The sequence below is a fragment of the Micropterus dolomieu genome, linkage group LG09 (assembly GCF_021292245.1).
Source record: "Micropterus dolomieu isolate WLL.071019.BEF.003 ecotype Adirondacks linkage group LG09, ASM2129224v1, whole genome shotgun sequence".
NCBI classification, from domain to species: domain Eukaryota; kingdom Metazoa; phylum Chordata; class Actinopteri; order Centrarchiformes; family Centrarchidae; genus Micropterus; species Micropterus dolomieu.
In genome coordinates, this window is record NC_060158.1 from 20,883,263 (window position 1) to 20,910,042 (window position 26,780).

The following is a 26,780-nucleotide window of genomic DNA, read 5'->3' on the forward strand; positions in this document are numbered from 1 at the left end:
ACCAGGCTATCTATAATACAGAGCCTGATGGGGGGAAAGAATCTCAGAGTTGGCTGTGAAACATAGAATGCACAGGGATCCATTTGATTTGAGCTCTGTTACAAGAACAAGTTCTGTGACAGTGGGCTTGTGTGTATTTGCCTGCATGCCATATGTGGGAGGATAAAGAAAAACAATGTGACAATGGAAAGGCCCAGGGGTTAGAACATCTATATACCGTGCTGTTGGTTTTAATTAGAACTGTGCACCACTGATCTCACAAGGATCAAATAGGCCACTTTGAAGAACTGCTGTGTGCTTTCTATACCACTCCACTGACTGTTATATAAGCTACAAGCTGAGCTACTTTGTGAAGAATTAAGCTTTTCCGTTTACTTTGCCCCTTCCACATAATTTAGCATTCTCTGAACATCTGTCATTGCAGCGATAAAGATGAACAATATAAAATATCTGAGGATTGACTTCCCCATGCTCCAACATTTGCCAAACTTAAGTAAAAGTAAAAGTTCGTCCACTAACTTCTTTCCTTTGCATTGCCCCTTCACCATCCCCCCCACACTTTGACTCTCTATATTCTTCCCTCCATTCCCCTATCCTTTGTTCACCCCCCTTCAGGTGCAGGATGCTGTGCGCTGTAGGATGGGGGGATGTAAAGATGACAGCGAAAACTCACCAGACTCCTGCAAGAATGGACAGGTGCAGATCATGGTGAATAGCATTCCATTTCATCCCATATTGCAATCCATTAGTCCCAGATTAATATTTACCAGGCCTGAGGTTTCAAGAAGTTTCAGCTCCAATAGCAAGAAGCATGACTGTCATTACTGAAGTGCTCAAATTTTCAGCAGGATTTCATTATTGTCTATGCATCATACATTTTCATGTTTTATTTTCCAAAAATGTTTGATTTCATTACCCATAGAAATGCAATTTCACTCCCAGCCTGATACTAACTTCCTATCACTGGACATAAAACTTTGCCAACAGATGCCATTACTGAAGCAATATCCTGCTAATATTAATATCACTTGGCATTTTTTGTATTTACTTCAAGATAACACTATTTATTGTTTATTGTCCGTAACACTTCATGTATTTTCGAAACAGACACTTCAGCACCTTTATTTACTTTTAACTTAAACTTGTTCATCTTTATTTGAAGAGCACAGAGCTCCAATAAGGTTATTGTGTGTGTTCCAAATGTGGCTAATAGTGTGATAAATCATATAGGCCTGAACTGCTTTGCCAATGTCAGTACGGTCACACTGGAAGTATGAGAGCATGAGTGACTCTCACAGCGCTATTCCCTTTATTTCTCCCTCAGACCTGTTTGCGGTAACGATTATGGGTTTCTGAACACCCCTCTGAGGTTATCAAGATTAAACTTTGGAGCCATCGTTCTGCTCGGGGAACCCATTATGACAGATTCTCTGTCTCTGTTTTCATAACAGAGAGGAACATTTATAGTGTAACTGTGTTTTTTAAATTTTTGGTTCAGTGTTATTATCATATACACAGTTCATAGTGGATGCGAATTGCTGTGCCAACCATTGCTCTGAAGACAGCTCGTTAAACTTTACGTTTTTCAAGTTTTCTAAATGTCTAAATGTGTACGATGAAGGACTCTTCTCAGATAGCACATATGCATGGAGAGCTGTTGTATGAAAGACACAATACCCTTGGGAACATTAATTGTGATGGATAATTTAGTGAAAGCTACCACCAGTTATAGCGGAATCATAATTACAGTGAACACCTTCCTCTCAGGTGTCCTTGCTTTATTCACAGGAAATCTCATTAGAATGTTAAACCCCTGACATTTAGAGACATCATAAAGATGTAGAACTGTAACTACACCTTCTTGTTAAAGTTGAATAGCCGTTTTTAGAAAAAGTATTTGATTAGTTAATCTCTGATTAAAGATCAGTGTTCTCCTCTACAAACGGGTTATATGTCCTCCTTTAACATTTCAACTTTGTTTATTTTTTTATACCATCAGAAGGGTCCAAATGTGAACCATTGTGGGCAGCAGTGTGGCTCTCAGCGTTATGGCAAATCCACGTGCCTGTTGGGTTGCTACCCACAGCCTTTCCCACCGACGTGCTACCAGACATGCCAACAAGCCTGTTACCACAGTCTGCCTCGCAGAAACCAGGGGCTAGAGCACAGCCACGCCCTCAGCCACACACATGATGAGCATAACCCCTTCCTGAACAATACCCAGACCCACGCTCATAGCCATAGCCACAACCACAACGGCAGCCAACCAGTATGTCACCTGTAGAAATGACAACATCATTAGTCATAATGAATAGTCAAGTCTATAGATGGAGAAAGGTGGAATCTGTAAAACTATATTTCACAACAAATATGAACAAACATAAAAGGAATAGTTTGACATTTTGAGAGTGCCAAGAGTTAGATGAGAAGGTCGATACCACTCTAATGTCTGTACGCTAAATATATAGCTTCAGTGAGCAACTGGTTAGCTTAGCTTAGCACAAAGATTGGAAACAGGGCGAAACAGCTCTTAACAGCTCTTGACGACAAGACTCCAAAAAGTCACTGTGCCTAGCCAAGAAATAGTCCGGCACATAACCCCCCGTGAAACCACAATGTGTCATATATCATTTATAATATAATGTATTTATACAAACATGACATAACATGCTAATTAGGGATGTTAGCGGGGCTGTTAGGCATAGTATATTAGCATCACACAGAGCAAGGCTAGCTGTCTGTGCCTGTTTCGAGGCTCCCTGCTAAAATAAGCTATGCTGGCGGTAGCTTCATATTTAGCATAAATCTTCTTATCTAACTCTCAAGAAAACCAATGAATGTTTGTCCCAAGATGTCAAACTATTCCTTTAACCAAAAAAGTAAGAAAATAACCAAATTTAGTTTTGTTTTGATTACATATTGCACCTTTAAATCTAAGTAGGAATAGCTGTGCTGTATAACTACAAACTAGCTGTTTTACTGTAGCAAGGTAAGCAAAAAATATATTTATTATATATCTTTGAGCATCTGCTCAATTGATTTAGGAGATGATGGTTTCCTTTGCATTAATTTCAGCACTAAAGTCACCATGAACAGTGAAAGCTACAGGATGTCAATAGGACTGTGTTCCCCTGTGGTGTTTTTTCCAGATAGTTGACTTTGATGATTCACTGTACTTAACCTGTGATGCTGTTGCAGAAAGAGTGTATTAGAGTTAAAATGATGATTTGTTTTTCTTAATTTGGAGAGAGAGATTGAGTGAAAGAGAGAGAGGTTGCTTTCAAATCCGCATTTGTCCATTTAGCAGAAACCCATTTATGGTGCTGCGGGTGATTTGCGTACAGAGAGCTTTTCCACTCCTCTGAGACCTTTACACATTCTATCCTTCTCTCTTTCAGTTTTTCATTTCCTCTTCTCTTTGCCTCTGTGGTGTGCCCAAACTGTCTAAAATCTGTAGTTTATTATCCAAACAAAGGCTTTTGTAAGTGAATCCCGCCGAGGACAGGAGGAGGCTCTATCGTGAGACAAGCGAGGACCACAACTGCATAGCAATGAGCTTCACTTTCCCTAAAGTTCAGGAAACTTGGCCATTTTGGCAGCCCTTCTTCATTCAGCCCACCGCCCTCTGGGTTTGGGAGTGTTTCTTTACCACACGGAGAAGTGCCACACTGGATTCCTCAAGTGAATTCCAGATCAAAGCAAATAAACACTATTTTTTGTTGCTCCCAAAATACCGTATCTACATAAAGTCTGAATACTGAGTGCAGGTTAAACTCAGTCTTGTATGTAGAAGCATTTGTATTCTTACATTACATATATTTATTTCAATCTAAGAAAAGCTCAGCTAGGAGACGGCAAAGTTTTGCTTCAGCCGGCACAGCAGATAATAGTTTTGCTGCTGTGTATATTTCTGTCCCTGTCCCCATAGCGAGGTGACTGATGAGGCATACAGTAGCATTACATATCTGGCAAAACTCCACAGCGTTCTCCTTGTCTCTTTCAAAGACTGTATTTTGATCTGCTGCTGTGAACTGATATACATCATGAACAGAGCAGCAGTAGTGCATGCCATTACGCAGACTTTTCAATATTTTCTCTGTTCTTTTTAGTTTGGAAAGGCTTTGGACAAATTCAGTAAAGAAATGGTAACTGAACATTTCTTGTATGACTTAAGGCAACTTTTTTTGTTCATTCACAGAGGGCCTTACTAATTGACTGAGTTGTAACATGTCACTATGCCAACAGATCATATCCTTTTCCACAGAGCCAAATTAGAGCATCAGAGTCATTGGATACAGCATAACCACTCGAGATCCGATCACTCATCAGGCCTCACGTCTCTATTGATGTGCTGAATGTAGTGACTTATACACACTCATTGTCTTTCCTCTCTTCCTACCCTGTCTCTCTCTCTCAGACGGATTTTGAGAAGGATGTGGACTTGGCATGTCAAACAGGTGAGCTCTCCTTTTTCCCTTTCTCCCTTTGTCTCGTAGGGCTGTAATATTCTTAGCTTGCTGCTGTGCATGTTGGTAAAATGAGATGAGGTGATGTGTTACATCTCGACACAGTTGTGCACAAATTATTATGCCTTATCAATCACACTGATTCTGCCCAACAAGTGTTTAGCGAGCATATGTTTGGATGAGAATGTGTTTAATTGTGCATGATAATAACAACTCCTTAATGTGTTCAGAGATCTGTCAGTCACTGGTGACAATAATCATTTGTGTGTGTGTGTGTGTGTGTGTGTGTGTGTGTTACAAATGTACCACAATCCTGTTTTTTTGTGCTTTGAAATATTAATACAGTCACTTTCCCCCTCCACCCTTGCAGAGAGAGGACACCCATGTAAGTTTTGCACCATGAACTATTGACCTCCTTAACAGTGCCTGGCTTGTCCCTAGACTTATATAATTCCCATAGACGAATCCGGGTTATGTGGAAGTAAAAAAGCCAACATTGCTGCAGTGGCACCTCACCTGTGTTAGTATATGACAGGGGTAGGGTTGGTTATTAGCAAAATAATAAAATAGTATTACTAAATTCTTAATAAAGATTAATTATATAATTATATTTAAACACTATTTTACATCAACGGGGGGGGTCAATAAAGGGGGGAAGAGTAAAGAAAATGTCGGACGTGACCACGTGGGTGGCTCGTCATGCAATGATCCAAAATGGCAGTCAGGTGCGCTGACCTTAAGCAAGGGGTTAAGAACCAAAATGGCGGAACAACTCTACCTGTCCTCACCAAGATGGCGCACAGCTAGTTAGTGCAGGAAGAGAGAAAGAGAAAAAGGCACACAGAGCAAGGTATATCAGGTCACTGTTGCCGCAGCTAGAAACAATATAACTAACACTTTATCACACAGTACCCAGCAGTGAAGGGTTAGGGGTTAGGGTTACAATAAAGTATAGCCATTGACTCTGCGCGCAGTAGCAGGAACTAACACAGCTAAAAATACACAGAATCCTGATTACAGTGGTAAAACACAATAACTGCCACTTTATCACACAAGAACCAGCAGCGAACTTTCATTCAACAGTTGTGTTACTGGAGTCTTGATAAAGCGCCATTGTTGGCTTCACACACAGTGTGAGGAACACAGCAAGTAAAGGCCCAGCAGAAATGTGCTGATGCAAAATTTAACGTGCTAAGCATGAAAACACTAAACGCAATAAACAGGGCGCAGCGGGCAGTTATATCCCACAGAAAATCACCACAATGAAGCTTCACGTTACAATAACACAGTAATAAACCTAATCTCTGCCCAGACATCAGCCTCTTACTTGAAATTGCTATTGACAGCAATATAATGCATCAGTCCATTTAGGTAATCCATTGAGGTAATCTGCAGATTCTTAGGAGCAGCTGTGAAAAACAGTGGAGTCGACTTAGCGGGTCGAAAGATCAAAGCGTCAAGTTATCCATCTCTCAGTAAAATAACAGTGGAAGCCTATCTTCTTCTGCAGGTATGAGACCGTTATGTTGTGTACAATGACCTATTTCAGGATTCAAAAAAACAAAAGAGAAATAAAAGAAAACAGTCCTACTCGACCAGCGAGTTAGACCTTCACCTAGGGAAACAAAGTTCAGCGCTGAAGCTTGCACTGGCAGTGGAAGCACGAGGAAAGACTGTTGTCCTCCCCTCTTATGGGCTTAGTGATGTCATGGTCGCACCACAGAGGATTCCGTGGGGCTAGTAGAAATACAGTTTTTAGATTCAACTTAAAAGTCACGCGGGCATAGAGATGTTGGCTTTTATTTTACCTGCAGGCTGTTTAACAAAAGTTTCTGGCCTACATATAGGCCGCTTAAAGAGAGGGCCCGGCATTTGTAAACTTGCATATAACTCTGTAATGCTTGTAAAAGATATCACTTCTTATGCACTTTTGCCAAGAAATCCTGTAAAACCTTTTACATTTTGACATTGTAGTCATCACCCCAATTAAATTAAAGGTTACTGCTCAAGACTGAGTATATATTTTGCTAGCTGGTACTTTCTTACAATTTCTGGCCGAAATTCTATTTGTACAGTGCCCCGATCTCAGATTTTTATTAAATAATGAATTTATTCTGATAACAATGCAAGAAATCATTGAGTTTGATTAAAATCATAAGATAGCGAGTAATTCCTGATGGGTTTAATCTTACATTATTCCACACAGCACTTTGACATCCGCACTGTGGGAGAGGTACATTAATGTTCTTTTTGTCCCCCAAAGAATATAAAAATGAAAGACTAGTGCTTTTAGACTGAATAACTTTCACATTCACACAGAGTACCTTCATCTGTAAGAGGTAGCGAATGCCAACCTGAACATCTCTGCTTTCAGTCTCTCAGAGTAAGCGTGTTCAGTTGAACTATGCCACCTCACTAATGGTAGTAGTACTTGAGAGCGCAACACATAAAACAACCGATGGATTCGTCTATGGGTCGTTCTCTGGGTCTCTGTTTGATGCAGATTTGAAGGGATCAGATTGGTCAGATTTCCCAAAACCTGTCCACTCATTTCCCGTCACTTTGCACCAACAGGATGGTGAACACAGAGAAAATGTTTGTTTCTGTACTCAGTCAGTGCCCTTGTTGGTATGCTCAGAAATCAGCGGGATCTAGCTTAAATTGTTTTGGTAAAACGTGTAGTTTGATATGTTGTCACATCAGTGCAGTTGACATGAAAATGGTCTGTGCTACATGCTTTGGTGTAGAATTGGATTTTGGGGCCACAGAGTAAATATTCTTTCCTCTGATGACAGAATGAGCATGATATCTAGCATGAACATCCAGATGGTTTGAGTTGTGTTTGATTGTGATGATAGATTGATGTTAGTTCTGATTAAACCTTGTCTCTCATCAGCATGTCATAGTTAATTTTAGAGCAGCTATTCTAGAAATGCATAGGATCTGTGTGAAGTTTTTTTTCCTCAACAACATGTATGCCAGGTAACCCAAAGCACCACTTTTATGTTCTGTTTTATTTACAGTATCATGACATACAAACTGGCCCTCATACAGAAATACAAATAATGATACACATGTATTAAAGCACATAAACACACAGACTCAGTAATATACAAGAACAGGGCAGGGAATAATAAGATGGTGAGCAAGATGTGGGACAGGAGTCAGTAAGGAGGGAATTTGGCTCCATTTCATTTGAAGCACTCAACATTTTGCAGCAAGGCTCTTTATCCAAGCTAATAAAAATCCTGGCTCACAGGCAAATCTCAAGATGGAGCAAGACTTAAGGTCACAGTGTCAGAGACAGAACTCTTACTTAGTTACTGTGAGCCATATAAGTCCAGTGTGAGAAGTGAAACTTTCATTGGAGATGCAGTCTGCATCACAGCTACATGAAAGCTGCAAACAAACTTTTATCACTACCTAATTTATGTCTTAAGTAACTGTTTTGCAGTCTTCTGTTTGGCATACATTAAATAAATCCCTTTCCATTCATTATCCATTCATCTTTCTCCCTCTGAATGTTCCTCTTCCTCACCCTTTTCTTCTTCTTTTACCCCACCCTTAAACTCTTCACCGCTTCTTCTTTTCTTTCTTTTGCCGACTACCCTAACGCCTACTCCCCTCTCTCACGCCTATCCCCCACTCTCTTGCTGGCCTCACTGCTTCCCTTGTCTCCCTCCGCATCTAACTCCAGTCATATTCAAGGAGGTGAACACCTGCAACCCGGCCACCATCACTGGCACCCTTTCCCGTATTTCCCTGGATGACGAGGACGATCCCAAGCTGTCAGCCCATCAGGAGGGGGGAGTGGGGGTCAACTTCAACTCCCTCCCCGGGAACATCCCCCCTCCCAACCTCATCGTACAGGTATGGATTGGTTTGAAGTTTACATTGATTTGATGATTTGTGTAGCACTTTTCTGCCCGAAAACTGTAAACAATCAACTAGAAAGAACTAAATACTATACATATCAATTGCCCTCCCATTTCATTTACTTTAAATTACAAAAAATATACAAAACGTGGCTTTAATGTTTGATTGAAATGTAGTTAAATAGGAGGTGAAAGAGATGTCCCTAGTATTATGAAGACTAGCAACATCGCTAACAAATTTTTAAATATTGAATCTTGACACAGGAAGTTATCTGAATCAAGACTATATATATATATATATATATATATATATATATATATATATATATATATATATATCATCTTGCCTCCGGTAAATAATTGTATAATGGAAACCATTTTTCCACAAGGTTCCAACGCTCGGCGGCCTCAATGAGTTGAGCGAGACACCCCTAAAGAAGGAGGTGAATGTGGATCAGCAGAGACAGCAGGGGCAGCAACGCAGCGGTGCTCCAATCTACCTGTGCACTGAGAGTGGCCTGGGCTGGGCTCGACCGCCCGCTTCCTCCAACACCTCCCAGGATGGAAGTGCTGGAAGCGGGGGAAGTGGAGGGGGAGGAGGAAGTGGCGGAGGCGGGGAGGGAGACTACATGGTCTTGCCTCGTAGGACGGTCAGTCTCAAACCTCCAGCACCCTCCTCCCAAGGAGGAGGTCTGGGACTGGGGGGCGAGGACAAGCCTCTCAACATTGCAGTGGAGGACCCCCCCTTCCCCCCGCCTCCCTCTCCCCTGACCCTACACCCAGCTGAGAGTGAGGCCTACCCTGCGGATTTTGTGCCGTCCAGTGTGGGCGACATGAACATCACCATGAACCTCAACCGCTCCTATGGGACGATCAAAACCATGCCCCACGGGCACGGCCACATGATGGCACAGGGTAGTCTTGTACACTCCCACGGAGGACACATGCACTCCCACGGGCATTCGCTCCAGCTGAAGCCAGGCCAGAGGCCGTCGGTTAGACAGATTCTGACAGGGGGGACCACAGTGGAAAGAACCAGGACCCTGCCTCGCAACCTGGGCAGCACTAATGCCAACACCAGCCACTCAGCAGGATCCCTGGAGGTGGGTAAGAGGTTGAGGGAAGGAGGGGTACCTGTTGGTGGTGCTGCTTCTTCACTATGTTCACCTTTCATTTGAGCACACATTGAGGATTACAGTTATGGATGTGGTGGTGGTGTGGCTGTATAAGTGAAGTTGTAATGGTGGAGTGACAAAGAGGAGAGAAAGAAAGCAAGGGAAAGGAAAGTTCTCTGCAGAAAAGGTGCAGTTATTTAATGTTACATTCTCTTTATGCAAGGATTTTAGACACTTTCAAATATTCTATACAAGAAAAATGCTAATAACACCATTTGCATCTAACGCAGTGACACATCAAGAAAAGAGCTATAGCTAAAAAAAAGTAATGTGCATTGGGAAAATGTAAAAATATTTTATCCAATCAGCATTGCTTTTACCTTGAGAAAAAGAAGATGCAAGATTCTATACTACACTTAATTAAATGTTATGATTAATATTCATGGCTACAGCAGAATATGGGAAGACAAGAAGACAGTTTGTATGGCTAACATCCATATAATTACACAAGTGTGTACATACTGTCCGTGATATACAGTAATAATATGTCCAACACACTGTGGTAATAGCATAGTGATGTGCCTTTGAACAAGTCTGCTATAACAAGTGTTATTATTTTCAGATGAGTATTTGCTGCTGCTGGTTGGGACAATGAGCATTGAAATGAGTTATTCTCTTAATGACAGACAGATTCTTCGTAGTTTGCTGTGTGTGAGTGTGTAATTCAGTGGAATGTGTTTGAGTGTGGGAGACCCCCTCCTAACCGTACAAGATGGCACAGCAGATGGACAGGATCAGGGGAAATACCCCTGGTGAATGTCTTTCAGACCACCTTAATTTTAAACACACACACACACACACACACGGACATACATACACCCAAAAACATGCACTTCATAACATGGCCACATAAACACACACATACACACCCACTTTGGATCTCCCCCCTCCCCAATGGCATCTTGCTGACTCACAAGGTTGATTAAAGAGATGGAAACGATGCTTTTACTGAAAAGTGCAGATGCTTCATTTAGGGCTGAGGACGTTAAGGACACGTCATTAAAACTCATAAAAAATCACTGTCAGAAGAGCTGCGAGTGCACTCATGAATACCAAAAAAAAAAAAAAAAAACCTGCAGAGAAACCTGTGGGATGTAATTTACTGCTATAATTTCACCCTGTTTGAATATGCTTGATTTGGAGATGGATATCAGAGCGTGCCTCTCAAGATTAAATCACATCAAGAGTTTTACTCCCCAATTCAAACATGGAGATGCATAATGGAGGGATCACGCAAATGTACTCAGTGTTCATTTCACTGTTGATTTTACGTTAGAGGCTTGTAAATTCAAACTCCAAATGATCTACTCAAGGTGTGAGAAAGGTTCACGGGCCATGTTATTCCAATATTGTACAAACCCACATACCGTTGGTTATGGAGGTCAGGTTATCGTACAATTTACAACACTGAATACATGCAAACAAATGTAAAAAAGTGTGTGACTTTGGTTGGCTGTAGGACCTTCATGCCATCATAGCAACAAAACACAGCAGCAAAGGATTCCTTATGAATTTTGTATGAGTGCATTAATGACTGCTTTATGTGTGTTCCCACCAAAACATGCAATATACTGTACATGTATATGCATGTTGCATGTCTACCATATTACAAAGCAAACTCAGTCATGGAATCTCTCTGTTTAAGGTAAGGATTTCTCCATAGGACAGTAAATGCATTATGTTTTAGGGGCAGTGGAATTCACAAAGTGACATGTCAGAGAGAAACTTGCCTCTCTCTTTCTCTCGCTCTCTCTGTTTGCATTTCTTTACCTTTTAAAACCTTGGCTGCCATAACATCAGATCAGCAATTCTGCCCCTTCAAAGAATGAATACAGCTTTTAACTAACTGTGGAGAGCAGCTCCTCTTACTGCCAAATGCAAATCTGGCAGACAGCGAGAGCCAGATAGGAAGTCAGAGATGGAATGTAATGCAATGCAATGTCAGGGCCAGATGAGTTGGAAATGTCTGCAGCTGTTAAATTGGCAGCTTGTGTGCCACTCGCTATAGCTATGGAGGCACTTAAGAGGAGAGCGGTGGGGTCCAAACAAGATTAGAGGATGAAAAACCACTTCTCGTATGTTTGTTGCAGCCCTTTTAATCGGAATTTCTCCAACAAATTCTCCAAAAATAGCAAGGAGGATGATTTATGCCAGGGTTGTAATGATTGTATTTGAGAGTTTGTGAGCCGAGAAATTATTATTTAATTCTAATTCTGGGTTATTCCACTTCACTAATCTCATTACGTTGAAATAGACTGAATAATCTGCTTTTTTGCCATGACATTTGTAAGAATGTCTGTATCATGTTGGGCAGCCTGTGCATATTAGCCCCTCTCTTGTAACTGAACAATGGCACTGAGAGATCCACAGATATACTGGAGATAGAGTTGGTCGAGGGGTGATCATTGATGCTTTCTTCTCTCCCCCTGCCCCCTCCTCTTCCAGAGGAAAAGAGTACGGTACTCTGAGCTGGACTTCGAGGTAAGATCTCGGACCTCACCCCGTCATCAGCCTGCCTCTGCTTTCTTGTGCTTCTGCCAGGACTTGAGTAACGCATAAAGGAGCTAAAAGCATTGCTAAACCCCTCCCTTTGCACCTGTTTTTCCCTTGCATTTAGAACTATGAACTGTTTCAGACCTACCTTTTAGTATGCTGTTTCTCCAACAATGGCCTTAGACCTGTCCCTGCTCATTATCTGTCTCAGTGAATTTATGTGTCAGTTAGTCATAGCAACGTGGAAACAAAAACATCCCACTGACATGTACAATTACATCAAACAATGCTGTCATGTCATTGTGGGGGTCCTGGTTGAAGAAACAGCGAAGTAGAGTGCTTCTTGTGTCTGAATGAATACAAGTATACAAGTAAGAAACTCGTATGCGGCCGTAGTTGATTGGCTGGATATATCTGTTGGAACGACATGGTTTGGCAGCGTGTGAGTATGTTTGTTTGTGTGAATGATCCGGGTGTCCTGTGAATCTCCAGTCTCTAGCGAGCATTCGTTTGCTATACAATACAGTACCTCCCTTTGCATTGCTGCTTTTTGGTGAGAGTTCACTTTCATTTGGACTGTTGTAAAGACTGGACATTCACCCTCCACCATGGACATATGTCTTTCATACAGAGGGTATGTGTGGTGAACAGCTACTAACAGTGACTATGGCTTATTGTTTTACTTATCTGGCAAATTTACTAGAGAGTCATTTATGGCCACTGCATGAATTTAGCACAAGGGGATTCTTATCAACTCTTTTCTCATCAATTGACTATTGACATTTGAGAAAGAGGGTGACGTAGAAGAATCACTTAAATAGGGAAGTCTACACTTTAATGGAACTTTCATCCATGTTTTTTTTTCTTTTTAGACGGTCAAATATATATATATATATATATATATATAAGTTTAGCATTCTAAGCAGCTTTAAACTTGACTAAGTAAGTATTTCAGGGGAAATAATAGTATTCTGAAAACTTATAGGAGTGCTTCATTGATTTAGTACTTTACTTAAAGTTAGGTTAAGGGACTTGCAAGTGTATTTCATTAGCCTGATACCCACAGGCTTTCTCGTCGCTACTTCACTAGCTCCTCCAGAACCACAGAAGAACTTATACAACTGTTTTTAGAGACTGGGTAGTGCTCCTTGGGACAAGTAAACTATACTTTAAGCATAAAATCGTTGGAGTTACCCTGTAGTGTTCTTTAGTGTTCTTTAGTGTTCCTTTAGTTTATTCAGGTTTCGTTGGACTTTCATGAAAAACTAAAACCATATGACTCGGACAAGAACATGCCAAACATAAAAAAGGAAAACTTAAAACATAGCAGCAAAAAGACACATAGCTAGGAACTAGTGGCACGTTCTTAGCTGAGCAGAGAAGAGAGTGCCCACTCTGAAGTAATTGGAGCCTGTGCTAAGCGCTAGTTCTGGCCAGTAAGTGTGCGGGTGTGAGTACTGGCATTTTGCCCCTGTGTCACTTTCAACCTCGCAAGCTGCTTTGATGATTAGCTACTGCCGAGCAGCTCCAGCACTGCCCATTAGCACAGAGAGACAACAGCAGTGGCACTGACATATGCAGTTTGCTGTCAGAAAATTAAAGATCTGGATTTCGCTACCTTCTAGACGGACTTATTCAAAACACATGGAAGGCAGGATTGTCAAATATCCTTTTCGCTAGGGCAAGTGTTAAATTCCAGTCCATCTGTTAGGCGTTTAATGAGTTCAACAAAATCCTGAGTTAACAGGGCCACCTTCTAGCAGGCACCAGTCTGTAGCAATGACATTTCTGTCAGTCATTTTCACCAAATTTTCACTTAAAGGACTCCTTTGCAGCACTCCCAGTTGCCAAATTCTTAAAGACTAAGGAAGTGGATGATGTATGAGCATGAGCCAGCAATCGATAGCTCTGTCAGCGTCCTTCTCTAACCCCTTTTCATGGCTGACATCACTGCAGTTCCCTCAGCCTTGTACCCATTCCCCTGCCTGCCCCTATATTGCCCCCCCCCCCCCACCTCCCTTAGCTTTTTTTTTGTTTCTATTTGGTTCATCTTTGCTGTCCCTTCCTTTCTTCCCTTCCAGAAAGTGATGCACACTCGCAAAAGACATTCTGAGCTGTACCATGAGCTCAACCACTCGTCCAAGTTCCACACCATAGACAGGTATAGCAGGGACCCAGCCATGTCCACATTGAAGGTAAGACCATTGCCCAAATGCGGGATGGGAACCCACTGAACCCATGCACCTCCACCCCCTCCCTCACTTTATCACAACCCCATAAACCCCACCCGTTTAACACTAAAGAATTCACACTGGAAAGCAAATACTGACTTCTGCGCCGATTGCAGAAATATACAGAAACTGTTCTGTACTGGCTAATTATCAGCTATATAGTGACATTGCATTTACTTATTAGTAAAAGCGGCTCTTAAGACGATTACAGTCATAAAGATTCTGAGCAAGGCTCCCAGTCTAATACACCACAAGGTAGTTCTTTTAAAGAGGTTTTATTCATTATGTTGTCTTTTTCCCAGCCAAATTGCTGCCTTAGAAATATTAAAATATTGTCCACTCTAACAAGGGAACTTGGTAAGGAAATGTTATGTGAATGGTGTATCTAAATTCATTGCCATTTGATTAATTCATTGTTGTACTTATTATCACATCCATGGAGAATCGAACAATAACTACCTCATGAATATAACTTTAAGAGCAGCATTTATTTCCAGGTTTCTTAGTGTAAATATATTTTTAGACCTGCTGTAATTGGCCTGAACTTAATTCATTCTCACTTGTGGTCGGTGCCTTATTAAACACCTGTCAAAACAGTTGATCATATCAGCATTAAGCTGAGGGATAATCAATCATAGTTACTTAATGAAATCCAAACAGCTATTACAATTTTAAAAGCTGTGAAAATATTTCTTCTCACGCTCACCAAATCACCTCACCTGACCATAATGCAATGCAAAAAAAACAACAACACATGCCTATACACTAAAAGTGCTTTGTCTATGCCTGTGTCACACTGGTTTATGTGTCTGTTTAATTGGATTCATTGTCTGTGAATTGTATGTGACGGTGTTTCTTCGTGTGTCTATGTGGGTGGTTAGGTGGGTGTGCGTGTCAGCAGGGTGCTTGGGTGGGCTCCTGTGAGCATGAGACTTCTTTAATCATTAATACACCATTAGCAGCAGACGAAAGAGTCCCTGCTTGCTCTGCGCTGACCTTCAGAGGGCCAGTTTCATTAAGAATTAAACACACGCGTGCATGCCCGCACTCCCCTCATCTGCGGAGCTTCAGTGCGTAGAGCCGTGATGAGTTAGCCAACCTTGATAGGTGTACTTTCCCCTGGCGAAGACGGCATGCTGGTTCACATCTAATTTACACCACTAGTAGATGAACAGAGGGCCAGGCTGACATCTCTCATATTCCCTGTGCCATGTAGCCACACGCATACTGTACACACACATACACTCACACAAACACACTGCCATTTCCCAATGCCAGACCAGCGGGCCTTTTCTTTCACTCCTCATTTACTCAATGTCTTGATCAAGATTTTCAGAAGCTTTGGCCGACTCCCCATTAATTAATGCCAAGTCAATATTTTATGGGAGAGAAGAAAAATGGCTACTTGCATGAGCCATATATTAGAAGTCTGCGGTTCTCAACAGTTGCGCTGCAGCATGCTAACATGCCTCAGAGGAAGCTCAGGTGTGCTTTAAGATTAAATGTAAAAGAAATGAAAGCCTGGCCCCAAATAATAGATAGGCTGTATTTAAACAAATTAAGACAAAATGGAATGCATATTTCCTCGGGATTAGTGACGTCATATAAGTTATGAAATGAAAGTGCAGCATAGATGTGGCTTACTCATCCAGATCCATTATGTTAAAAGTAAGTAGGCAGTTCACTTAACTGTGAATAATTACACGGATAATGCTATCAGTGTCAGGCCTTTGACAGGACCCAGCTTGAGTTCAGCTCTGCTGTTGTCAACATCTCACTTTGAGAGTCACCCCCAGACACGGACATGCTGACTATACAATAATTATGGAGATGAGAAGAGTGTGTGTGTGTGTGTGTGTGTGTTTGGGTGGGTGGGTGTGTGTCTGTACACTACGCATATTAGAGTGCCGTGTGTTGCTGCAGGCCTCTGTGTGTGTGGTTGTAGGCATAAGTGTGTATGTGTTTGTGTTCCTCCATGTCTGTGTCATGTCTGTATCTGTTTTACATTTGAGATCAGTGGGTTGCACTGCACCTGTTTGAAGCACATTAACTGTGTTTAGGAGACAACTACAGGATGAGTAAGGATATAATTGTTTCATAACAACTTGACTGACCTCGTTTCTGTGCCATATGAAAAACACAGATAGCGATTTTAACATATGTTATGTGAGTGCTGTGATTTAATATCATATATAATTACATTTCTGTCCTGTAAAAGTTGATACTCTGCATTAGATATTCATATGGCCAGTTGACTTTAGAACTCGCACTATTGCGTCTCACCTTTGAATGAAAAGGGAGGCTAGCCAGTCCCCCATACCTACCTAACAATGAGTCATTTACCTCAAGCAATGATGCCTCAAAAACTCATTGACCCCCTTGACTTTTGCAGGCCCCTCTCTTCTTTAAAGTGCCTAAACGGTATTTTAACCCTGACCCTAAAGAACCTGTAACCCCTTCTAATCACCGCGGCCGGTGTTCGTCCACCACAGGTCCCCCCTCCCCCACCACCAAGGCACAACACGGAGCCATCACTAGTGCGCAGAGCGTCACTCGTTTACAAAGAAAGTCAACGTAAGACATGCTAAACCCTGCATAAACATCCCGCAATAGAGCCCCTCTAACTCACTCTACTTAAGGTTGATGAGTTGATGCGCTACATGTCACTGTATGTATCACATAGTTTGCCACTGTGCGTACTGTATGTTTCTGGGCTTTAAAAATGTATATTTCATATGTAACTGACGATTCGCTTAACCTCTCCCCAGTCCGGTCATAACTTTACAACAATAACTAGGCATGGCAGGCCTGTCGAGCTTCAGATTGCTCCACATGTTGAAGCACTGTGCAGGTGGCTGTACTAAAAACGACACTCAATATTTAAAGAGTTTGAAGGGCATGTCTTTTTTTCCTAGCCTTTCCGAAACTAAAAACGCAAGAGCAAAAGTGTAAGGAATGAACTAAAAAGGGAGTTTATAGCACATACGGCTAAATTTCTTACTATGACATTAACGGTAGCGCATAAGTTAAGTTTGAGTTAAGTTTGACAAACACATCTGTCAGTCTTCATCCATTACTTGTGTAACACTTAAAGTGAAAGGCAAGTATGTAAGCTGTGCAGCCAAAAGTTATAATGGAACAAAATAACAGTCTTTTCTTACATTTCGCCTTATTATTCTTATAATACAGTACTAGACTAATTAATAGATTACATAAATACTGAGGATGCTGACTTTTTGCCTGGGACATGCAGCTTTAGCTTGATCTTTTAGCATCATATAATATGTGTAGCCATATAGTGCATATTTAAGACTCTTCTATAAAGATGTCCATTTTAAAATAAGTCAGCTGAAAACATGAAAAAGCTTGCCAGAAACATTGTTTTCAACCAACTCACGTAGCTAAAGTTAACTCTAGCTTAAGAAATTAGCTAGTTACAGCTGATAAAATCTGCCAGTGACAGCAAAATTAACGGTCACCAGCCGAAAATAAGAAACCTGCTTTTGTCTACCTCTGTCTGAGATCAAAAATGAGTAACAATTTTGATGCCAAATCTGCCACCAGATCATGGCAAACACCATACATGCCATGCAACAACAGAAAGCTTGACAGGCTTAGCAACAGTAACTAAGGGGGGCGGGGTTTAGCGAACAGGCAATTTCGAGTATGGTACTTCATACTGTATGTGTGCATGAAACAAAGCCTGCTATTTCAAGACCATAATTATTTGTAGTTCCAGTCATACAGACAGTGTCAAACTATAATCTTACTCCATGTAGCTGCTCATCTACTACTTCAGCGCTGTCTCATAGTGAAGTGACTGTATTTGATGGGCTTAAATAGTAGATGGCCCCCTAGTGGTGTGGTGGTGTAACAGTGTGTAACAGCTCATACCCCATGTGCTTCTACATTCATATAGTGAGTGCCAATTCCCTGTCCTCCATCAAGTCCTATACAAATTCATATTGAAACAAACAATCTGGAGTAGGTATAACCAGAGAGATGGATTTGTAAGGTGGTCTGATGCAGGACTGGATTTATCTTCCACGATAAGACAAAAACATAGAAGGACTTTTTTATTGTTGTTTTGGGGTTGTGTTTTCATTACCATAGCACCACTGTGTGTGGTGTGACACTCTATACAGTCACTGTGCCCATTTCACTGCCGGAGTTAAACCTTATGACCTAAACACCATAACCAAGTGGTAAATCAGTTCATAAAAACAATGACCCATCCAAACAGATTTATAATCACCTCATAAACCACGACATTCTGTCCATAAACTAGCTCATTGGCTCTAAAAAAAAAACAAACAACAAAAAGGCCAAACACAATGCACTTTGTATGGGTGCTGATGAGAGATTGTAGGAACTATCGCAAAGGCTTATGGTGTCAGAAGAGACCTGATCTATTTTACTTCTCTAAAAAGGTAGGATCTCTGTGTTGGCTGTGATGAGGACATGAGTGGATATCAGAAAATGTCACCCACACAATGACAGGCATATTTGTTTCTACTATCTTATCCAGTTTTTTGTGTAAGTACATTGGGCTTAAAGTGGTCTTGAGCATTACTTGTGCCATCACAGATAGAATCCACATCATTTTTTTCTACTTCCCTTGTCTTTCCTTGTCTCTCCATACCACCTACTCACACTCTATTTGTCCAGTAACTGGTTATCCCTTTATTTCCCTACACTGATAGCTAGATGCTGTTAAGCAATGACTCGGTGCTACGCTTAATAGACAGAAACAAAGGGGAAAGACGTGGGCGTAAAGAAGGGGGAGGCAGACACTATATCACAAGACTCCCCATTAACCTCAATGGTGAAAATCACCTTGTCTGTCTTTTCTATTAGGCTGCTGAGGCTAGCAGAGCTACTCCTGTAGTCTGAAAATAAATATACATGTAATCACTGTTACATATTCTGTTGATATCTTTGAAAATCATATGCATGGCCTTTAAAATCTACTTGGGAAAAATGGCTTACTGGTAAACTATGGCTAACAAAGGTCAGTTGCAAGCTGTGACACAAACATATATTTCTTCTGCTGGTTTCAGACGTCTGGGTGCATTTTTAATACAGTAGCATGTTACATTCTGAAACCTGGCTACAAAAGTTACAGAGGTCACTGTGAGCTTATGTTGGCTGACTGTAGATTGTTAGCTTTTATGTTGCTTGATTGACATCACAACAGCAGCTACTTAACTTGAATCAAGTGTTTTTGTACAGATACACAGTTGCCTGCCCCTGTAAGAGAATAATATCTGTTGCGGTGGTAACACTCTTATTGTACTCAGTTGAAGTGGCTTGAAAGTGGGCTTCACATTAATGCTAATGATGAAAACAAATTCAAATCCTACTCTGTTTTAAGTACAGTGGATGCTCTGACAGGGGCCGTATGGCTAGCAGGGCAATGCAGTCCATTTTCCAGTGTATCTCCCGTAATGGACAGGACAGGATAATGGTGGCATACAAATGGAGTCAGTGGGGTTAGCGAAAGACAGAGTGGATGCAGCGTGTATGTAACACAGTATGTATTAGCATCATCATCTGCGCTAATGTTTAGATTTAGAATAGCGTCTTGGCTCCCGTCACTGTGGAGAGTTAGCCTATCCTCTCCACAGGGTTCAGAAGGTCATAACACAAATTTGCATGTAGTGCGCAGTGATGCAGTGTCGTGCCTCTGTGTGGGAAGTACGGTGTATGTGTGTGTGAGAGAGAGAGAGAGAGTTCGCACTGCGTAATGGCCTGGCTGATGCATTTTTTAGCTCTCAAATGGGATATATTTCCGTCCCGTCGTCTGCTGTGTTCTTGATTAAATGAAGCGTGCTTGGCTTCCCTCTCCAGATAGACAGTGAGGAGTTGTGCTGAACGCAGTGGGATGGAGAAAAAGACAAAGGAAACAAGCACTCTACTTTGTTTTAATTTCACTCATGCTAGATCAGAGCAGGGACAGCAAACAGGGTTTTCAATTATGAAAGAGGTATTTGCAATTCAATCTAAATGGCTGTACACGTGTGTTTGAATTATATTATGAAATCCTGGATGTTTAGGCTACATATGGAAATATATTTTAGTTCAGGAGGGTTCTTCCATTATCCTGCCCCATAAAAGAGAGGTGGAACCTGGGGTGCTGTCGGCATGCATGCACAGTTAACATTAGTGGCTGTTATTGATATTCCAGCAATGTTTTAGGCCACTTTAGGGGAATTTTGCCAAGGTAACGTGTATGCTTTGAGGATGTCAAATGTAAAATGAAGACGTATAATTTTAAATGACAAAGACCCCATTTTTGTTGATTCAGTGCGGGCAATTTGCCTGCACTTGCAAACCCCGTAGGTCTTGATAGTCAATTTGCTGGTTTTAAGCTAAGGGGCTTCAATTTCACATTCCAGCAATAAAGCAAGTCCTCCCCTCTTCTTCCTCTTCATATCTCATTCTCCCCTCAATTCAACCTCACGGCTTGACATTTTCTCTCTTGCTGTCTCCCTCATTTTCCCATTTCTCCCTCTAAACTCAGCCCTCGGTGGCACGTTTGAGGAATTAATTGAATAATTAATTCCTCTCATTAGCTTGTTTTTAATTATTTCCTTGCCCCCTTCTCCGTGCCGAGTATAAACTCATCATCTGTTTTTCATCCTTCCACGCAAATTGCCCATGAAAACTGAGGGCTTGGCAGAGTGCAGCTTTAGCACACTGGCTCTATCAGTGGCTCCTAATGAGGGGACAGTTAGCCCAGGCGGAACAAGCCCAACACTGGCTTCGTGCACCAAGAGGCACAATACTAATTTAGCTCATTTAGTGTCCTTGGGCCAATTAAAGGTAGGTGAAAGGAGCCGAATCACTGGCTGGAACTGCTTCCACTGTAGGAGCACTGGCCTTAGATTACATTGCGCTGCATAGCACAGGCTCTGACAGCAGGGAACCGAGCCTGTGTGGTTGATTGCTCATTTGTTTGCAATGTGTTGCACTAATGGAATTTATTTGCCCTACATTTTCCAGATTTGGCTCCTTTGAAGGGCCTTATTACTTGTGACACAGATTTCTTCCCAGCTAAGGGGTAAATGGTGCTAAAGACTGCTATGCCCAGTTAGTCTATTTTTGTGCCCCCTAATAAATTAATGTCAGTGCTGAATAGGGCACGTGGATTTTATCATTATCTGGATTATATAATGAAATAAACACATGTGGACACCTTGAAATAGTCCAGTTCTGGTTCAATGACCTAAAGCTCACTGACAGCTGTAACACTACAGTCATGTTCTGGTATCCACTCAGTCCACTCTTGATGTTACTTTCATTTTCTTCATGTATAAATGTGATTTAATTTTGTTTCATCTGAGCCTCACACTTGGTATGTCGTTTCTTTGCCTTACTGCCACATTTTATTGATTTTTGTTATGTTTTTGTTTGTTTGTTTGTTTTGTTTTGTTTCTTGTTTTATGTCCTTTGTTGGCTTACTGGGCCTTGTGTTGCATGCTTGTTGTCATGTCCCAGTTTGAATGTAGCCAGACAGTCAGCAGAACCATGGGCATCCAAGTCAACAAAGGTAAAGTTAACCCACTTACCCACAACCACCTGTCCTCCCCCATCATCTCCCAAAGACAGCCTGCTACATTGCTCACCCACATCCGTACAGAATTTCCATTCCATGGTCCAAATGAGGGGCACTGAGTGGCAGAGAGTGGGAATCATACACCAACACTGTAGCGGAATCTTACCAAAATGGGCTTAGACGTTTGTGCAGTAGCATCTGTTTCTAGTATGTTCTATCCCTACAACTTGTTGTTTTTTTCACCTAACTTTGTTGTGCTTGCAGCTTGTAGCATTTTCTCTCAGGGAATCATGTAGCTTATCTGAAACCTCTGGCATTGGGCAAGTAGGCAACCATTTCTGATTGGTGACCGACACCCCTTTAACCAGTGATACACAATGGATTTGGGTGTCTTGGGGCGCTCACTGCCACATTAGCTACATTTCCCATGTTGTGCTCTGCAGAAGTATTATGGAAAGTATTTTACTGTACCCCCATGATGCATCTTTTTAAAGGCACACTGTAGGTGAAATGGTTGACGTTGTTCTACTATGAGTCAGTGAATGAAAACCCTTATTTCCAGTACCATTACACTGATGTTGCACAAACTGTGCTTTTAGAGGTTAATTATTAAATCACATCTGATGCTTTGAATGCTGATGAGGCAGAAATATAAAGGCACTCATTATGGTAATTGAAAGTGACCAGAAAAAAAGTATGCGAGTCATAAATCCAGCCTATCGCAGATGGCTAATGTTCATCCTATTGCCCAAACTTGGTATATTTTTATTTAAAGAAAGTTCTTTTTACAAATGCTGCATATGTTTGGACATGACAGACGGAAGCAAATTGAAGTAGAGAAAAAGGGGTAAGCAGAGAGAAAGAAAGAATTGATAGATGAACTAGATTAGTTTTTTCAAGATACCATCATACATTATTTTGTCAATACGGCTCAGTGGTTGTGAAAGTTTTCAAATTCTTCACTTGAGTAGAATTGGCAATACTGGGTTCTACTAATACCCCATTACAAGTTCTACATTGAAATATTCTATTATAAGCAGTAGTAAAAGTGTCCAAAATGCAAAAATAACCCTTGTAAGTAATATAATAATAGTGCATATTATCATTTGATTACTGTTAGTGATTCATTAATGCATTGGTAGCATTGTTTTGTTTTAGTTGGTGGAGCCAACTACTTAATATACTGGTGCTTGCTTGTGATGGGAATTGTTGGGTCTCTTTAAATAATATTACAAAGAGTATGGTCTAGTTCTATGTGAAAAGTGCAATAAGATCATTTCTTTTATGAATTGGCTCTATATGAATAAAAAAATGAATTGAATTCAGTAGTTATATCTATACAATGCATCATATTTTATAAACTGAGCTTGGTTTTGTATGTAAAATCTTAATGTGCAAAGTAACTAGAAACTAAAACTGTCAGATAGTAGTGCAGTAAAAAGTACTCAATACTCCCTTAAAGTCCCTTAAATTTGTAATTTTTAGTACAGTACTCGAGTAAATGTACTTGTAAACTCAAGTACTGCACTTACATTCCACCACTGATGCCACAATATGACACCTTCAAGTATCTGTTGAAGAAACTGTTGAATAGGAATAGGCTAATTTAAAGTTTCTATAAAAAAATAAAATAGTATCTATTAAAAAATTCCAACATGTAGGCTAAGCTAGCTAATGCAGCACATCACATTGTGGCAGTAAATCAAGACACCCTGAGGCAATGTGCTGAGCCCCAGAAATGTTTTTAATCTCAGAAGGGGTAAATCTAAAATCTTACATACCAACAGCAGTAGTCTTTTGCTACACACACACACACACTCCCACTTACACAAACAGCTCTCCTAGAAAGAATGTTGTGTTATTTTGTCTGCTGCTTTTCACAGAAAGAAAAATTAAGGAAGGACGTAATCTTGACAATTGTGTGTGGCGTAAACCTTTTTGGACAATAACCTGAAATCCTTCTAGCCCTCTCCCAAAAAAAAAAAGAATCTCCAGTTGTTATTAGCCAAGTCGTTACAGCCACTGTAGAGAATCAATTTCGGGCCAAGACTTGGGCACAGACTGGGATTTAGAACGAACAAATCATTTGAGACACCTTGCTTTAAAAAGAAAGACAGGAACATTTAAAAAAAAAAAGGTAGATAACACTGCAGAGTTACAGCAGGGGAAGTAAGGTTTATGTGTCTAAGCCAGAGGCAGAACATACAGAGTCAGCAATGTCCACTTTATAGCCCAGCTTTAGCTATTTTATGTGTTGTGTTCACACATACAGTATCAAATCAATAATGCAGATAGTGTAGATAGCAATAACCAGATTAGTTATCCTCTTTCAACATTATTTAGAATACATGAGCTTCAAAAGCCTCTAGCACTACACAGCAGATTCACTGCTGCTGCTTTTAAAACCAGATGACTTTACGCCCCCACATACCGTCACTTCTTTTATCCCTTTTATAGTAGTTGTAGTTGCTATTAGTGGTACGTAGCATGTAGAAACCTTCAGCCACTCCGTCCTTGCTTCATCAGTTTTCCTCTAAGCTCGGACAGGTCAGGATGTTAAAAACACTGCCTGTTCCGGCGCAGTTCAATTATGTGTGTATACCCATGCTGACAGTGCGTATTCGACCATTGTTTGCACTGTTTCTGTTCATGTGTGCATGGTGTGAGTGTTTACACGTGTTCTATTTTCTCATGAGAGCGCTGGTGGGTTGGGGGGGGGTTGAGAGATGGAGAAAGAGAGAGAGAGAAAGGGTAAGGTGTAAGCACAAAGCAACAACTGCCTGTTCACCTGCTGAAGGTGTGGAAACATTGCTATTGTTTCAGGGCAGAGTTGTCAGTGACTGTGATCCCCCACCCTTCTCTCCCTCCCCTTTCTTCTCTCTCTTTCTTTTCTTCTCTCTCTCTCTCTCCTCGTCACCCCTTCCTTGTCTTCTGCCTCCCATTTCATCACCACAGAGGGGAAAGCGATGGAGCATTTCGTCTGCCGGAGGTGAAAAGAACTCGTTGAGTGTAAGTAGAGGGGTTTCTGGCAGAGAGGGAGAGAGGGAGAAAGAGAGGGATGAGATGGTGCTTTGGGGCAAAGAGGGAATGGAGGCAGGCAGAGATGGCGAAAGGGAATGGATAGACACGCAGTAGCAGCACAATCGCGTTAGCCTAGTCTCCCAGGGATAAAGTTGGGCTTAACTGCAGCATTACCCACACTCCTGCATTACAAAATGTTCCTTCGCCAGCATTTAGCATGCAAATTGGCTCCCAGATTATGCCTTTTGTATTCATTTTACCAACTGTCAGGCTGTGACGCAGGGAGAATGATAATCAGGCAGATATTGCCCCCTAGCGCTCCGGCTACCATCATCACACTGCAAGGGGGGAAGGGAGTGCTGTGCCACTGCAGATCAATGAGTTTGTGTCTGTGTGCGTGCGTGTGTGCGTGCATGCGTGCGTGCGTGTGTGCGTGCATGCGTGCGTGCATGCGTGTGTGTTTCTCTGATCAAGAGATAGACATAGAGTTGCTTCAATGAAGGGAAAGTGGGATTGTGGCAAACGAAGACAGAGAAAACTAAATGAAAGAAGCTGAAGGAGAGAGCTGAGCTGCTGGGAGACAGAGTTGAAGAGCAGATACAGTACTGCTCTCTCTGATGGCTTACATATGTACAAACAGGCACATAGGTGTAAATATCTCACACGTTTGGTATTGTCCCTGAATTTACTCGCAGATACACTTTTCAGAGCACTCATCTTGCTATATGCTGTTTGAATATCTGCTGCAGCAGGGTACATCATGTCTGCAAAAAGCGCCACAAGTAGTCTGTCCTGGTTTTGTTATTTATCTATTTATTTTTGTATCTTTTGCTCCACCACGAGTCATCAGGGCTAGCGATCCCTCATGTCTTTCCCAGTTCGTCTCTGTGAAATCATTATCTCTGCCGCATAATGAGTCCGATTTGAATAATGGCCCTCATCTGATGCATAATGCTACCTCTAATTCCGTTTAGAGCTAATCCCCCAACATGCATTTTACATGCGTGGTGGGCACATCTGCCGAACGCGGCGACCACCTTCTAGACCCACGCCTAGAAGGTGCCCTGCTTTTATCAGTCGACCTTAAAAAAAGTTACTTATTGGGACAGATGGGAGATAAAGGAGGACAGGTATATATTTTTTTCTGTACATAAAAGAATTGTTGTTTTTTATGATAGAAAGATGAAAAGGTGCCTTGAACTACAGGTATGTGTGGTCCTACTTTCTAGTATTTGTCAGGTTAAATAACTTCTAATAAATGGCATTGAGTGGCATCTCTATGTTGATATTTGGTTAGAGACAAAAGATCAACTTTAGCTTTAGCGCATATTTAAATGTATCCATCTCCAAATCTGTGCCACTCGCCATGGCAGTGATTTCGGGTTACTTTATTTAAAGGACAGTTCCAGTTTGTTACCACTTGGGTCTTGTTTCATAGTGTTGGTCATAATGTCTATTGTTATGACAACACTGTATTCACCAAATTTAATTGCTGAAATTTTGTTTGACTTGGCAAGAAACTTGTGCATTCAGATGATCAGACATTTTGGAAACAAGCAAACAGTTTGGTGAGACTATGTAATCCACTTTATTTGGAGATAAACCGAATGTGAGTGCACCCAAAATGTCTGTAATAATCCATCACTGCACAGGAAAACTGTGCACAGCTATGGTAAGTAAAGTAGGTCAGGGACATATTAACCCACCGCAGGGCAAGCATGAACTGTGGGCCCCTCAGTTCTCTGGCTCCCAGGTTGCCAAAGGTTTTTGTTTATAATGTGACTGAAAGCTGTTTTATTTAAGAAGATACACTATGTAATCATAATACCAGTTGGAACTATTTAAAGGGAACAACAATTTTACACACTAAACTCTGTTTACAGGTCTTGGGGAGTAGTACTGTATTTGTAAAGCATTTTGTGGCTCCGGAGGGAGCTGTGCAAAATCTGGTAAAGTGCCTG

The 26,780-nt window shown here is 41.3% G+C and overlaps 1 protein-coding gene across 3 annotated transcripts in view; it reads left to right on the forward strand.

Moving 5' to 3' along the window:
- adgrb2 (adhesion G protein-coupled receptor B2) overlaps positions 1-26,780 on the forward strand; it is a 106,509-nt gene that overhangs the window by 76,001 nt on the left and 3,728 nt on the right. For 2 of the 3 annotated variants that reach the window (XM_046057870.1, XM_046057871.1), the window contains exons 20-28: positions 616-696; positions 2,000-2,269; positions 4,418-4,457; positions 4,837-4,851; positions 8,164-8,336; positions 8,731-9,444; positions 11,962-11,997; positions 14,091-14,204; positions 24,754-24,807. In XM_046057870.1, the coding sequence (XP_045913826.1) occupies positions 616-696; positions 2,000-2,269; positions 4,418-4,457; positions 4,837-4,851; positions 8,164-8,336; positions 8,731-9,444; positions 11,962-11,997; positions 14,091-14,204; positions 24,754-24,807 (1,497 nt within the window). Of the gene's footprint in view, positions 1-615; positions 709-1,999; positions 2,270-4,417; positions 4,458-4,836; positions 4,852-8,163; positions 8,337-8,730; positions 9,445-11,961; positions 11,998-14,090; positions 14,205-24,753; positions 24,808-26,780 lie in introns of all 3 variants that reach the window. The other variant, XM_046057869.1, reaches the window with a different exon arrangement.